General features: G+C 42.5%; 1 protein-coding gene across 3 annotated transcripts; it reads left to right on the forward strand.

Annotated features, from left to right (window-relative positions):
- Nucleotides 1-265: 265 nt before the first annotated feature.
- nlgn4xb (neuroligin 4 X-linked b) lies at nucleotides 266-17,016 on the forward strand (the record flags this gene model as incomplete). 3 transcript variants are annotated; one of them, XM_080838803.1, is made up of 5 exons in its annotated part: nucleotides 266-755; nucleotides 9,987-10,139; nucleotides 14,826-15,011; nucleotides 15,159-15,948; nucleotides 16,167-17,016. In XM_080838803.1, the coding sequence occupies 5 exons, from the start codon at nucleotides 266-268 to the stop codon at nucleotides 17,014-17,016; spliced, it is 2,469 nt and encodes an 822-aa protein (XP_080694929.1). The 3 variants fall into 3 exon arrangements, with proteins under 3 accessions (XP_080694929.1, XP_080694930.1, XP_080694931.1); XM_080838804.1 differs by having other exon boundaries at nucleotides 380-755; nucleotides 9,918-10,139; XM_080838805.1 differs by having other exon boundaries at nucleotides 380-755; nucleotides 9,921-10,139.
- Nucleotides 17,017-17,237: the final 221 nt, after the last annotated feature.

The raw sequence follows: 17,237 nt of genomic DNA on the forward strand, positions 1-17,237 counted from the left end.
GCACGGTGTAAATCATTATTTCAGGCTGTCTGTTCTCCCTCTCACCCACAGGCTGATCATTTGGGCTGGAATTAAGTCAGGGAAGTAATTGCAGCAGAAAAGACAGAGAATTACATCTCTTCACCCCTGTCAACACGAGGGCCAGGCTCTGTCAAAGCCCCCCCCCTGACATGGAGCTCGCGGATATGACCAGGGAACCCGCCGTCTGTCAATCTGATGTTAGGAGGCTAAAGTGAGACGACTGGTGCTCTACTGCACACCACTCATGCAGCAGGGGACCATGTCGAAGCCAAGAGAAAACGTATGGCTACCTGTTATTCTCTCGCTGTTTGGAGTAATGCAGAGCGCCAGTGTGTTCCTCTGGATGGCTGCCTTGGCCCTGCGATTCACCGCCACTCATTGCCAGCAAGCACAATTCTCCATCGTCACCACAAACTATGGGAAACTGCGTGGACTAAAGACCCCCCTACCTAATGAGATCCTGGGCCCTGTGGAACAATACCTGGGGATCCCGTACGCTCTCCCCCCCACTGGTGAGAGGAGATTCCAGGCCCCTGAACCACCTGCCTCTTGGCCTGGCATACGGAACGCTACTCAGTTTGCCCCAGTTTGCCCGCAGTACCTGGAAGACCGGTTCCTGCTCAGCGACATGCTACCAGTGTGGTTCACCGCCAATCTGGACACGGTAGCCACTTACGTGCAGGAACAGAGTGAGGATTGCCTGTACCTGAACATCTACGTCCCTACAGAGGAAGGTAGGTTTGCTTCTTTAAATTTAAGTTGCTGATAAATTAGTCAGCCACCAGTGAAGAGAGCATATTCCCTGTAAATATTGGACGTCATGAAAACATTACTGCTGTCTGTTCCAGAAGTCTGAATGAATCTGCACTGCCTTAGGTATTACTGGAAAAGCCCACCATGAAAGCTTCAATCTCCTTGGCAGTTCACAGATTTAACACTATCTACACATAATGACATTCAATAAGCAATCCATCAAATTACGTATGTAATATCGGTAGGGATTAATTACTGTTTGTAATAAGCCATCTGCTGTATTTCAGTGTGTCTATATGTTGTTATAGAAATCTAAAATACTGCATGATATTAATGTTATGGTATAGGCTACAGGTATCCATAGATATTGAGGTATAATGGGGTATATCATATATTGTGAATTTTAGTGCCAATTGCACTGCTAGCAATGCAATGAAGTATATGGATTCTAGTGAAAGCTGTCACCTAAAAAACATAACCAGTCTTTCATACTCCTGAAACTAGAACAGCTTGTTTGAAAAAAGATTCTTGATTTGGCAGTTATACAGGGCTTATTGAGTAATTAAAAAACGACCAGAGCCAGCATAGCCTTTCAACTCTGTTCCTTGAGTGAAGCATGGATCTAGACTCATTTGGCAATCAAATCTTGTATGACATAGTCCATTCTCCAAATAGCATTATCACAAGTCATTCCTCCTCAGAAAGCATCTCACAGTCTCATCCTGAGGCCTCTGAATGTTGTGATCGTGGCAGACATCCAGTCTTTTTAGAACAACAGTTACATTTGCAACTGGTGTTCTGTTTTGTAACCCTTGACCCTCAGAAGCCACATAGTTTATGTATCATGACTTTCCAATATACTCCGAAAACAAGGTGATGCACTGTAGCCAAGTAGTGCTAGATGAAGTATGCCTTATCCAATGACTTACACTTACACCCCTGTTCCTCCTGAAGTGCATGTTAAGATGTAGTTCAGGGGCAGGCAACCATATTCAAGGGATGGGGGGGGGGGGGGGGGGGGGGGGTGGGGGGGGGTGGGGGGTGAACCTGTGGACATAGAGAGCTTGCTCCAGTGAATCCTAATTCAAAGGAGGTAATACACTAGAATGTTGGTTTCCAATAGGCAGAAAACAGCAACAAGTAAGACGAGGGCTCATCTCCATTCGGGTTTGACTGATGTTTTCTTTGTAGTCCACAACCTGCAAGAGGATTTTTGCCTGTGGGTTCCTTTCGAAAGTGGGTCTTGTAAAGTGGGGTTTCTGGTCTTGTACCCAGAAGGTAGTGCCCACTATAATCATCCTACCTTACTTGTGAATGGGGGGTAGTCAAAGACTCAGTGAACAAACAATTTGCAATATGCCTGAAAAACATTTTAATGGGCAAATGGAACTGGGGAGGAAAGCCGATGTATTCAGAAAATAAGGTCTGTGGTTAAGGTCTGTTTGTAGACTAATACATTACTAGGGAATCAGATATTTAAGGATGCTGTGTGTGGTATTGATTTGGAGTACATAGCCTAAACTCTGTGTCTGCACTCTGAAAAGCTATACAGAAAATAAATATCTAGAATTCTCTTCTTCATAACCCGCAGCAAAAATCCCAGCACAGTTTGGTTGTTTCAACCGATCATAAAACATCCAAGGAGACAGGCATCCCTTCCTGGGAATGATTGCATGTGTGCCCAGTGCAGGAGGTGGTACACTTCTAAGTCTTGCCATACTAAGTAAAAAATACTTAATATCGCTCCTAGCATCATCAGTGCACTTTTGTCTGAGGGAGCTCTTTAATATCCTCGCAGCTCCTCAGAATTATCTGGAGGTCACAGGCAACATATCTTCCAGTATTTTGTAGCCTACCAAAGTCAAATGTAATTCAACCAAGGTTGAACGTAATTGCTTTATGTTCCTCCATTGCACAAAAGTTGTTTGCTGGTCCATATCCATAACCGAAACAGATTCAATTGAGCTCAGATAAAATAAATGATGAGAAGGAAGAAAGCTCATAGCCTGCCAGTATTTGACAACCAACCACGCTAAGGCAGTATCATATCTGCTGTAAGTAAGCTAAAGCTTATATGGTAACCCAAGTACATTTGTGTTTCTAAAGTCACAATGTTGGCTATATGCCATAGTGATGAAGTAGCAGTCAAGCACCCTGCACGAACACCATACACTGTATGAACTCAATGTCTGGGCTCAGCTTATGGAGGCTCTTGTTAGTCAGAATCAACTTTCAATTTGCCAGGCAGACTTGTCTGCAAAAGCACACACATTTTCCTACCAGCCTCCACCAGAAGGGACAGTGCCGCCTGAATGAATTTGGAAAATGTTTATGGAGCTAGGGACATTTCAAACATTTGGACTTTGAATTGAAAGAGACGGTCCTTTAACAATGCTGGAGAGAACAGTGGTGGGCCTGTGTGATGGGGGCCAGAGAAGTCAGTCCCAGCATGTCTCCGGTGAGCAGCTCTTTGAAAGCACTCCCTTGAGGTAGCAGTTAATTCCTACAGATCCAGAAGTGTATGGGAACGGTTGTCCTTTTTGGACACAACAAACCACAGCATATACAGAATACTTAATAGCTGTCTATTTCTAGGTTGCCATGGGGGGATTTTTTGTCTGTGTTTATTGCTATGGTTTGTAGGTCTTACAAAAGAGTGTGAAAAAGTGCCTTCTTTTTCACAAAGCACACACTCATTCTCATTCAGGCACAATGTGCTTATAAGATCTGGAGTAGAAGGTGACATTAGATATGTATGTTATGTGGAGGAATCAATGTCTACATATCCCGGTGTTCAACATTCTATCTCACAATGTGAGATCTATAGGGTCAACATTCACTGCAACAAGACTATACTGGTGTTTTTTTTTTTTTTCATGTATGCAGGCTTTGAAAAGGAATACCACTTGAATGACTGAACTATCAACTATATTACAGATGGCATTGTGGGGCTGCCAACTTCAAGGGCAGTCTTAGCACAAGATTGCGTGGCTGAAATCTTATTAGTATGAGATGCAGTCGAAGTGAAGTTGAAGTGGTGTGTGTCTGACAGACGCAGTCAGAATACCACTGTGTAGTGTAGGCCATCACCAGGATTGTGATGTGAAAGCATCTAACAGTCTAATTATCTTAACATCAAACCATAAGGTTAAAGGCACAATATGCAACAATTATGCTTCAGGATTAGGGTTAGGATAAGCAGTTTAACCTTAAAATAACAGCTTAGAAAAAAAATTGGGGCGCTACAATGACTTTTAATATGGAGAATTGCGTCCGTGCCAATGGCATAGCAGGGTCGATAGGCATATAACTGCCTTCTGTAGTTTTGCCTGCCGATGCCCGCCGACCTGACTTTGATTACCTTCTGCCGATCTAGTAAGTAGCTTATTTGCCGTCTTGCTTAGTCTTGTGTTGCACATGATTGATGTTTGACTGTGTAAGGACAGTCGTTGAGTAATTAGTTTGTCATAATGTCAAAGTCAGCACATTTCAAGAGATTTCGTTAGTTTAAGCTGCTAGCATACCTTTAGCGAATACCTATTAATCCTTAATGCACCTTTAATGTATATTGTGGGAGATGAATATATGAAATATCTTTTCACATTAGTTTAGCAAACGTTCAAATGCAGCCTAGTGCAGCACAGTATAATGTTGCTCATCATAGCTTGCTAGTAAATTAAGTTTTAGTTTAATATTATCCACTAACAACACTGATTATTTAGACATTCCAGTCGGTGTAAAATGTTTGTATGTGTTTTGCAGCAATACATTGTTATTGTATTAATGTTCACATCAACCCATCCATGTATCAGATGTATGGTGGGGAATGAATCCCTAATCACAGGTGCCACTGTTTGACCATACCTGTGTGCATTTAGTTAAGCACACTCTTCGTTAGTAAGTTATACTCTCATATATTATAAACACATTCATTATTCAAGGCTGTAGTCAGGCAATATGCTGCACAACGTCTGCTGACAACTGTTGCTAATCCAGCACAGTGGAGCTTAGCCAAGGGTTGCTGTTTTGCTGTTGGCCAAAGACAGAGGCTCATGGAGGGGGAGCAAACATCTGAACTCCAGCCAGTGCCGTTAGCTGTGAAACCCCATGAGTCTGGAGTGGATGAGGCACATGCAGTGAGTTGGGACCCCACATACAGCTCAACCCAATGGTAGATCCAGCTGTGTAGTTCTGCGTGCCTGAAGATATGGAGATGGATTAAGGATATGGTGGCATGCATGAATGATGATATGATATGTTAGTAAAGAGTTGGACAGGAAATGAGAGGGAGAAGAGGAGGGGGAGTGGACTGGAGAAATGACGTCGGGCAGGATTCAAACCCGTGTCCTCCCTAGGCGTCAAGCCTGAATGTGGTCGAGGCTACTGTGTGAGCATAAAGGCATAAAACCTAAAAGGCGTAAAGGCATAAAAAAAGCCAAAAACGTATCTAAAAAAAAAAAAAGATGCATGAATACTTGACCTTGGAGCTTATTTCATCTGTCACCTCCAGTTCTTGCACGATCAAGGCAGGGATCAAACTGCTACAGGGAGGGAAGAGGTCTGTGTTATCAGTTTAGCCACATCATCATCTGTGTGCTTCAGGGTCTCAGATCCTTTCAGAGATGAGGCAAGATGGACAATGATTGTTGTTATTATCAACTTGAACAGGTGATTGGTCTATAGGCGAGAGTGATCATTGTAATGAGTCCTCCTTAGTACTTTATTTTCCAGAGTATAGATCATGGGGTTGTTGGTCATCCAGCAGTTCCCACAGCTAGATGACGTCAGGTGTGTGTGAAACAGCTGTCAGCTAATATAGATGACGTCAGGTGTGTGTGAGACAGTAGTCAGCTAATATAGATGACGTCAGGTGTGTGTGAGACAGTAGTCAGCTAATATAGATGACGTCAGGTGTGTGTGAGACAGTAGTCAGCTAATACAGATGACGTCAGGTGTGTGTGAGACAGTAGTCAGCTAATATAGATGACGTCAGGTGTGTGTGAGACAGTAGTCAGCTAATATAGATGACGTCAGGTGTGTGTGAGACAGTAGTCAGCTAATACAGATGACGTCAGGTGTGTGTGAGACAGTAGTCAGCTAATATAGATGACGTCAGGTGTGTGTGAAACAGTAGTCTTCTAACTCATGCTGGCCATGCAGAAGTGGCAATTTCTAAGATAGCTAGATCCAGGCTAGCATGCTGCCAACTAAAATGAGAAAAAGTTCCACAAGCTAAATAGACACTACCCATTGTAAAACACACAAAAGAAAACAGCGATATGTCCGTCTTAATCCAGAGAACCTGTTGAGCAATTTAGAAGTGCTACAGAGGAATATGGACTTGGTCCGAGTCACTATTAATAATTGCAAGCCTGTCTTAATATGGTAACTAGCAAACTAAATGTGAAAGATTACTCACTGTGTAATGATATGGCAAGAGGGGCTGGGTTACATGAATACAGGCCCTATTATGATGCAACCCTTTTAACAAAGTGTGATATAGGCAATGGTGTGAGAGTCACATTGCTTTTTTAACGCTTCAGTAAAGCTTCCATTAGGTTGCCAGCACTTGTAGTGTACATTATCACAAGACCTGTTCATCACCACAAAATAAAACATTTAAGACAATTGAATCAATCATTTACCATCTGGCATGATTTGCTTTTACTGTGCCAGGAGAAGTTCTCCGTCACTGGCATCAGCAATGATGAGGCTCCACATTATTTTGTCATTCAGGTTTCGGCCTCCAGTGAAGTGTCATAAACAATGAATTAGACCAGTAGAGCTAGTTATTTAGCTAACAATGTCCACAGTTGGGGGACAGATTGCCATTGGCATTGGTTACCAGTAGACTTGCAATGATAGGGGAGAATAAAGATGTTTGCCTTTTAAAGGTTTAAAGTTGTGCAGCTTTGCGAATTCTGAGGTAGAAAATGTTCACGCCTTATTGTCATTTTTTGTTGAATGCTTACAGCCTTCCTCAGCAACTGCAGTGTCATTTTTTTGTGTTTGTATTTGTCCTTCCGTAGGATTATCAGCTGTGGATCATAGGACTATTGCATACTGAATTGCGGGTTTAAACGTGAAGCTGTGCTGTGAATCACACATCGTGGATAATATGGAACTTGACCAACTTGAGAAATTATCAATAGCATGCATGTTTGTCTCCATAGCCTCCTGTGACCATTCATGAATGTGTTACAATAAAAGCTCTTGTAGAGAGTACACTATGCAAGGAGACGATACCTTTTCACAATTCCCATTTCTGCTGAGCATCAGTTTACGCCATTCTCAATCTCCATACTTCAGTCCCCGGCTGTGCTTTTGGATTGAGTGGAGTTGCCATGGGGAAGGCACAGTGTGGTTCCTCAAGGTGTGCTCTTTGACTGGCAAAGAGTTAATAGGGAACTATTGCTCTGCCAAGCTGTCAGGCTCAAGGGTTGGATAAGCAAGAGACATCTGTAAGCGGTGTCCCTGTTGCTCCATGCTCGGCTTAAATGCCCGTCCAACCAGAATATCCCATGGTCTGAGGCATGTAGCATTTTAAGACCCCCTTAATCTACTGACTAGGCTGTCATTTCATGGGATGAGTATATAGTGGTGGCCCTAAACATTTCAGTGTGCGATGATGACCTAGAGGAAAAGTTCATGTTGAAGCTCACTGGCCTGGCTATACTCACAGGGGAGCTCTAGGTCAATTTCATCTAAACATTTGAAGGAAAAGAGGATTAATGACATGTGACAATGCTGGTTATTCTAGTGACTACATGACACATGACTCCAGGCTGTCCTTAGACTAGGCTCCAGTCTGGCAGTGGGGATGAAGTACAAATCCTCTGCTTTTGTTAAAAAAAAAAAAAAAACATTATTATTATTTGTTTCTGTGTTTTTTTCTTCTGCGCTTTATGGTTATTCAGTTAAAGTCGATTTTATTTATATAGTGCCAATAACAACTGAAAAGGTCTCAAGGTGCTTTACAGAGCCCAGGACCTAAACCCCCTAATGCAAGCACAAAGGCGAATTGGGACAGGGAAAAACTCCCTTTAAGCAGGAAGAAACCTTGAACAGCATGATTAATCCTTTCACAGGTCTCAGATCAGTGACGTCTAATATGGAGGTGGCATTTCACTTAAACATAAAGAACACTTCTCACCGCAGCATGTTTTAAAGGTTCAGGAATGCTTTTCACACCATACATCTCTGACTGCTTTGCCTTTCACCATTCCGCCAACCTTGGTAGATCCACGGCACTGACTATTACATTAAACAGTGGGAGTGTATAGAGTGAAAATTGTTTTCCCAGACTGGGGCTTTAAAAAATACCTTTCAACACTGTGAAGGGCTGCAAAAGAAGGCTTCGTACTGTTCATATCAAACATCTCAACAACAGAATCTAGGGTTGCATTAGTTACTGATATACACTCACAGGAAGCCATATGCATACCAATACCGTTGTCTCATGGTGCGCTCAGGATTCAAGTGAGCACGCTGTGATTGTTTCAAGAGAGCAATGAAACTGTGTAACCATAGTATTAACCATAGTATTTTCACGGCAGTAGAATATGCTCTGTTGAATGATCATTTTCGCCCATTATGTTAAACCCCCTAATGCAAGCAAAAAGGCGAATTGGGACAGGGAAAAACTCCCTTTAAACAGGAAGAAACCTTGAACAGAACAGCATGATTAATCCTTTCACAGGTCTCAGATCAGTGACGTCTAATATGGAGGTGGCCTTTCACTTAAACATAAAGAACACTTCTCACCGCAGCATGTTTTAAAGGTTCAGGAATGCTTTTCACACCATACATCTCTGACGGCTTTGCCTTTCACCATTCCGCCAACCTTGGTAGATCCACGGCACTGACTATTACATTAAACAGTGGGAGTGTATAGAGTGAAAATTGTTTTCCCAGACTGGGGCTTTAAAAAATACCTTTCAAAACTGTGAAGGGCTGCAAAAGAAGGCTTCGTACTGTTCATATCAAACATCTCAACAACAGAATCTAGGGTTGAATTAGTTACTCATATACACTCACAGCAAGTCATATAAAGTCACATAAAGTGAAAATTGTTTTCCAAGACTGGGGCTTTTAAAAAATACCTTTCAAAACTGTGAAGGGCTGCAAAAGAAGGCTTCGTACTGTTCATATCAAACATCTCAACAACAGAATCTAGGGTTGAATTAGTTACTCATATACACTCACAGCAAGTCATATAAAGTCACATAAAGTGAAAATTGTTTTCCAAGACTGGGGCTTTTAAAAAATACCTTTCAAAACTGTGAAGGGCTGCAAAAGAAGGCTTCTTACTGTTCATATCAAACATCTCAACAACAGAATCTAGGGTTGCATTAGTTACTGATATACACTCACAGCAAGCCATATGCATACCAATACCGTTGTCTCATGGTGCGCTCAGGATTCAAGTGAGCACGCTGTGATTGTTTCAAGAGAGCAATGAAACCGTGTAACCATAGTATTTTCACGGCAGTAGAATATGCTCTGTTGAATGATCATTTTCGCCCATTATGTTGATGCCAAGCATTACATTTTCATTTAATGTCTAGTTTTTTTTTTCTTGCAGACAAAAAGTGCAATTAGCTTCTAAAGGTTTGCTTTATCAGGGTCTTTGCAGAGACAGAAAGAGGGGAATTTTTCTCATTGTGAATTAATCAGAAGGAAACAGCATGGCCCTGAGGGAACAGCCTCTCTCTCATATTAAACTGTAAACATCATCCACTGGTGTCCTTGAATATTCAACACTTGGGTGAAATTGTGCCATTTGAGGCAGCAAGGTTGAAGTACTTTTCCTTTTAGTTTTTTTTCTTTTTTTTTGCTCTGGGAGTATTTGCCATCAGAATGCACTGCCCCACACTTGAAGCTGATTTCAACCCCAACTTCACCCCATTTTTTTGTCTCCACTTAATGCTTCTTACAAAGTTCAGGCTTAATCATATTGAATGGGTCCTTTTGCCGATCTCTTTCTTTTTTGGATACATTTGCATATAGATGAGCATGGCTGCCTTGCAACATGAAGCAAAGGTTATCTGCAAATGAGCGCAAAAATGGCATCCAGGTCTTAGAGAGTTGGTCGTCCCTTTGAAAACGACATGGCTTGTTTTAGTTATTTTTGAAAATATTAGCAGAACCGAATGAAAATGAAAATAAAGTAATGTACAATTTATGTAATTTTTTTCTCTCTTCATTTTCAGATATTCATGATGAAAATGGTCTGAAGCCAGTGATGGTGTACATTCATGGCGGATCGTATATAGAAGGCACCGGGAATATGATCGACGGTAGCATCCTGGCAAGCTATGGAAATGTCATCGTGGTTACCATCAACTACAGACTTGGAGTTTTAGGTGAGATTTTTCCCTTGGCCTTTTTTCATTCCCCTGTTTGTGTGACAGTCTGGTCATGGCCGATGTCAACCTTACTGTTCTTCATCAAACATCCCGGAAAAAAAGATCACTTGCTGCTGTGACATGTAGAAACCAAAACTGGTTTTGTGAGTTCTGGTGCTGTGTGTTTGCTGTGTGTACTGGTGCTGTGTGTATGCTGTGAGTACTGGTGCTGTGTGTATGCTGTGAGTACTGGTGCTGTGTGTATGCTGTGAGTACTGGTCCTGTGTGTATGCTGTGAGTACTGGTGCTGTGTGTATGCTGTGAGTACTGGTCCTGTGTGTATGCTGTGAGTACTGGTCCTGTGTGTATGCTGTGAGTACTGGTCCTGTGTGTATGCTGTGAGTACTGGTGCTGTGTGTATGCTGTGAGTACTGGTCCTGTGTGTATGCTGTGAGTACTGGTCCTGTGTGTATGCTGTGAGTACTGGTGCTGTGTGTATGCTGTGAGTACTGGTCCTGTGTGTATGCTGTGAGTACTGGTGCTGTGTGTATGCTGTGAGTACTGGTCCTGTGTGTATGCTGTGAGTACTGGTGCTGTGTGTTTAGGCTCTGGGCTCTGTTAAGCGCCTAGAGGCAATTGTATTGTTATGGCGCTATATAAATAAAATTGAATTGAATTGAATTGTATGCTGTGAGCACTGCTGCTGTGTGTATGCTGTTCAACAAAGACATGATGTTTTATTAATGCAAGGATACTATAGGGTCATTCCTAATTGCCATTATTGTTAAGTCATGTATGTGTTTAAAGTATCTGTTGGCACTATTTACCTGGTTACCCATGTACAACACCATTTCAGTGTCATAAGTATAATGGAAAACCTAATGTTCATCGCACACCAGATGAGATTTTTGTTCTGTTTTTCTCTTCCTCTGAAAGCATGTAATACACTTGAGAAGACAAACCTCACAACATGGTTTTGTGTTCCAGTGCGTTTGCTGAAATGGGAAAGGCAATGGATATTATAAAGACTACATTGCCTGTAACGTACAAAATAATCATAAAGCCTTGGAAACTCAGAAAATCCATAGCTGTGTAATATTTCCAAGGCGACCCTATCTAGATGGCACAATCTTCCTTTAGTGTGCTTCAGGTGCCTCAGAGACAGCTGATGCTGTTAGTAAAGCCTGTGTTAACCCCAAGGCTAGGCATTACTGGGGCTTGCCTTTCTGCTTTGCCCTTATGAATGTGAATTATCTTGGTTGAAAATGTAATTTATATTTATAGTAGCATTATTATAAATGTAACAAAAAAATGCACTAATGATGCTACCTGGTTATTATACTTATCTCATGGTGGTTATGCACTCATTTACTTATTATTATTATGAAAAAAAAACGAATTAAAAAACTGAATAATAAGGAATTCAGTCAAATTAATTTGTTTGCATTTATAAAATGTTGTAGATTTCAAAGATTTGGAGTTTGTACAGATGACTACATCCAGCCTCTTTTGTGATCTCACCCATTGGGCTAATTCAGTAGAAATCGTCTAATAGCTTTGGATGAAAGATGATTGACAATGAGAGAAAGAAATGAATGGAGTTGATGAAGTGCTGCTCCAGCACATGTTGTCCCTGCATTAATAACAGAGATGGCCTGCCATGGTGCCCCTGCTTCTAGCCTGGCACAACCCTCCTATCGGCCCGGGTGCAAGCTATGGCAAATGCAACCTTCCCTCCCATTAATATAGTAAAAAAAAAAAACATTGACCTACTTTTGGGTTAGTACTGTTGCCATGATGACCATCAAACGATGAAAGCGTGGATGTGCTGCCATGGGGGATGCTAGGTTCAGACACCTGACTATAGACTACTTTAAGCGGCAAAGTGCTCACTCTCAAGGTGTCTTACACCCCCCATTTTGTGTTATGTTGCAGTGAACACACAGAGCGCTTGCGTACAAGAATGTGATATATGGGGTCTGCCTCGCCTTGCTTTGACCTTTTATTCCCAGCCTCACTTTGTGAAGAAGTGTGAATTAGAACTGGAGTGTTTCATCAAATGTAATCAAATCAAGTTTTTTGAGGAAGCCGATTAAAAGGCAATGATGCGCATATGCCAATGACATTCATAAACTGTTGATATTTAAAATCTTAACTCTCAACTTTTGTGTTGAGAGGTTAAATTATTTTGAGTAGGAATAGGGAATTCATTTCAATTCAGGGTTCAATTCAGGGTCCAAAAATATAATTGAAATGTAGAGAATAAATTGCCAACATACTATTTTTTTTCTCAGATTATTCAGGCTCTTTGCCCCTGCATGGGTCACTGCCACACTGTGATGTTGATGCTATAGTGCTAACAATCAGCTCCCCCTTAGCATTAGTTATTGATAGAAACAAGACTGCTATTGAATCCTGTTAGGGTACTCATCCATTCACACATTGATTAGAAAAACCTGCCATTGGTTGAGTTATATCTGCGGAGCCTCTGCTCTGAGGCAAAGCTCAATCTTGACAGCTTGTACCCATCTTGAGATGTGAACGATGCCTCTGACTATCATTTCGCCTCCTTGAAATAAAACACCAGACAGCAGCCTTAAATCAGCCGGGGCTACTCTTTCCAAGGCCTTTGCTTTGTATGGGTCAATGCCTCATTAGGGGATGGCAAAAACTAGCCGTGTGTTTATGACTTGGGAATAAATTGCGTAGTGAAAGTCCTACATCACAGGAGAAGATTTCAATTAACCTTTATCAAAGGCTGGATTGGAGTCAGGTGATTTATGCACCATAGGTGAAGGTCACTGAGACCTCATTTTATTTGGGTGCTTGGCGCCGCTGCGCTGGAATTATCAATGTGCTCAGGCATGGACGACCACTCACTTGATTGGCAAAATTGGTTAGATCAAACAAACCAATGCAGCAGGGGACTCCTGATATGCACGCTTATGGGTCCGTGTCAATTAGACCTTCGTTGACATTTTTCCACACCCTTCGGCGCGGCTAACGTTTAGCAGACCTGGGCAGGACAGACCCTCCTCTGGCTGAAGGCCAGTCCGTCTGGGTTCTCCTGGGCAGGACAAAATCCTCGTCCTCTGGCTGGGTCTGTTTAGGTTCTCTCAGAGGAATCCCTTGATTTCCTGGATGCCCTTCTTTTGGGTTTAGTGTGAAATGAAGAGGGATTTGAATGTAATTCCACAGCAAGATTATCATACGAAAGCAGAACAATGACTTGCAGTGTCATTGAGATCCCTATCGACGTGATAATATTTGGATGTTGACACAGTGGCAGCCAACACATTTCACCGGATGATTAAAGTATCATTAAAATGACAAGGAAAACATCGAGCATATTTTAACAGGAAACATAAAGCTTAATTTAACAGGAAAACATTAAGCTTAATTTAACAGGTTATGTCATGTAAGATTTATCAGTCAAACAGGCATGGAAAACCTATTGTGCACTGTTTGCACTCTTTTAGACAGCTTTCTAGTATGGTAGGTCACCAGTCCCCTACAATACAATTATTTACCAGTCCTGTCTACCATTGATCATGTTAGAATTGTTTCAAAAGTTTCAAGTATAATACTTAGATTTGCTTTTTAGATAAGTTTCCAGCAACTGGGATGCAAATTTAGCTAATTAGGTTAACGTTTAATAACCTACATTAACCTGTTAACCAATCTGTCATGCATTACTGGATGCAATTCATAATCAATTCATACAAATGAATGCATTTGATGTCTGTGAGGTCCTCTCTGTTAGGGTGTAAATCATCTAGTGCATGAAATTACTATTTTCACTGTTGTCTGTTATGGTGAAAGTTACGTGCAATGAAAGCTAGGGTCCACCAGCATCATACACCCATATATACACCAATAAACATGACTGCCTGACTCAGCCACTGGACATGGGATGATACATGGAGCAAACCTGGTTGACTGCCACCTCTGTCTCTGGCATAGATTCTGCACTCTCATGAGATGGGGTAATAACACTGAAAAACATCCACATTTGTTCTGCACCAACTCTCTAATTCATTACAAACAGGAACATTCAGTTTGCAGTCAATCCTGATTTTTTTTTTTACATTTCCAACTATAGCTGGGAGTTGCCAATCAATTTATAATATCATCTATAATTTAATGTGTTACTTTTGGATACAAAATGTCCCCATTTTTCAGGAGGGAAGATCTGAACTAGATATTTAATACTTAATACATATTTTGACAAGATGACAGGATTTAAAGTAAAAATGTGATGCCCGTTATATGGTTTCACTGCAAGATCCAGGAAGTTTCTGTAATGTTTGTGTTGTCAAAGAGTGGCTGTTTTATATCAGACGGTGAATAACAAGAAGGACAATCTGGTGTATTTACAGAGTCTGGAAAAGGGGAAATGTCAGTTACGATGGATCACTTCCTCTTGTGTAATGGCAAATTCTATTGGATCTCTATCAATGCAAGGACATCCCCATCAGATCGAATCAGGAAACAGGAAAGCTTTATGTGTTGCGCTCAGTAAACGCAAGATGACAGTTACAAGATGAGATGAATGTACTACTCCCAGGGCTTTGTTGCCACAAGATACTGTCACATTAAATATCAAATCATTTAAATGCTCTTGTCCTGACTCCGACTGAAGCTTTCATTTACGATTTTAGCTGTATAATTTCACTCATAACTCATATCTAATATTTCTTTTAGGGTTCCTCAGTACAGGAGATCAAGCCGCGAAAGGAAATTATGGATTACTTGACCAGATCCAGGCACTCAGATGGATAAAAGAAAACATTCAAGCCTTTAATGGCGATCCGAAGAGAGTGACCATATTTGGATCCGGAGCAGGAGCCTCCTGCGTCAGCTTGCTGACCCTGTCACACTACTCAGAAGGTAGCCAGTTCTCATTTACACAATTAGATTACACGTTTCATAAAACGAGTGTTCCCTCTTTTAATATATTCACAATACATCCAAATCTTAAAGCCTAATTATTTTGTAATTGGTTTGGTGTCTGAGTGCCTATTTCTTTTTCCTCAGATCTTTTTCAGAAGGCTATTATTCAGAGTGGCACGGCCCTGTCAAGCTGGGCAGTGAACTATCAGCCAGCGAAATACACCCGGATGCTGGCCGAGAAGGTTGGATGCAACATGATGGACACCGTGGAACTGGTCGAGTGCCTCCAAAACAAAAACTACAAGGAGCTCATCGAGCAGAGCGTCAACGCTGCTAAGTATCACATCGCCTTCGGGCCCGTTATTGACGGGGACGTGATCCCAGATGATCCCCAGATCCTAATGGAGCAAGGGGAGTTCTTGAATTATGACATCATGCTGGGAGTGAATCAAGGAGAGGGCTTCAAGTTCGTCGACGGCATCGTCGACAGCGAGGACGGGGTGCCCGGGAACGAGTTCGATTTCGCTGTGGTGGATTTTGTCGATCATTTGTACGGCTACCCCGAGGCCAAATACACACTACGGGAAACCATCAAGTTCATGTACACGGACTGGGCGGATAAGGAGAACCCGGAGACACGCAGGAAAACCCTCGTGGCCCTTTTCACGGACCACCAGTGGGTGGCGCCAGCGGTGGCGACGGCTGACCTGCACGCCCAGTACGGATCCCCCACGTACTTCTACGCATTCTACCACCACTGCCAGAGCGACATGAAGCCCAGTTGGGCCGACTCCGCACACGGAGATGAAGTTCCTTACGTGTTCGGAATCCCCATGATTGGACCCACGGACCTCTTCAACTGCAACTTCTCCAAAAATGATGTCATGCTGAGCGCTGTGGTGATGACGTATTGGACTAATTTTGCCAAGACTGGGTAAGTGCATTGTATTTTGATGATCATTGAACATTTTAAATTTGACCTCATTAAAGTTATGTTAAAATAGTTTAAGTTAGTTTAGTTCATTTATTTACAAAATAATCTAAAATGATTGATACAAATTTAAGATTCAACAGTTTAAGCAAGAGAAAATCCTTTTAGAAGGCACAATTGATGAATACCTTATACAATTTCCAATGACTTTTCCATCTTAGAGACCCTAATCAGCCTGTACCCCAGGACACCAAGTTCATCCACACCAAGCCCAACCGCTTTGAAGAGGTGGCCTGGTCAAAGTACAACCCTAAGGACCAGCTGTACCTGCACATCGGATTGAAACCACGTGTTAGAGACCACTACAGGGCCACTAAAGTTGCCTTTTGGTTGGAGCTTGTTCCCCATTTACACAATATAAACGAACTCTTTCAATACGTGTCCACAACCACCAAGATCCCCCCTCAGGACACCACTCCCTTCTCCTACACCAAGCGCCTGTCAGGGAAGCTATGGCCCTCCACCACACGACACCCCACCACCCCCAACACAAACAACAAGCAAGTCACCGACGAGCAAACCCCGGGAAACCCCGAAGAAAACAGCCTAATCATCGAGACCAGGCGGGATTACTCCACCGAGCTGAGCGTGACTATCGCCGTGGGAGCGTCCCTGCTCTTCCTGAACATCCTGGCCTTCGCCGCGCTCTACTACAAGAAGGACAAGCACCGCCACGAGTCCAGCCGGCGGCTCAGCCCCCAGAGGAACATCAGCAACGATATCGCGCACCTCCAGAGCGAGGAGCTCATGTCCCTGCAGATGAAGCAGCTGGAGCACGAGCACGAGTGCGAGTCCCTGCAGGCGCACGCCGACACGCTCCGGCTCACCTGCCCGCCCGACTACACGCTCACGCTGCGACGCTCCCCCGACGACGTCCCGCTCATGACGCCAAAAACCATCACCATGATCCCCAGCTCGCTGGCGGCGATGCAGCCTCTGCACCCCTACAGCCCGTTCAACTCTCAGAACAACACCAGCATCCCCCACGGTCACTCCACCACAAGAGTATAACTGCCTCCGCCACAGACCGTGTGGCCAGGCACCGACCGTTTCAGACTATTTAGATTTAAAACTTATGTACAGTATATATCTCTGTGTCTGACAGCAAAGACACATAAATGTTATTTTGTTACGGATTATACTTATGAATAACAAAATTGAACTTGACTAACATTAAAAATGTAAAAGATGAATGTAGAAAAAATGTTAGCATTCGTATCTTATTTAACAGA

The sequence above is a fragment of the Sprattus sprattus genome, assembly GCF_963457725.1.
Source record: "Sprattus sprattus genome assembly, chromosome: 5".
Taxonomy (NCBI): domain Eukaryota; kingdom Metazoa; phylum Chordata; class Actinopteri; order Clupeiformes; family Clupeidae; genus Sprattus; species Sprattus sprattus.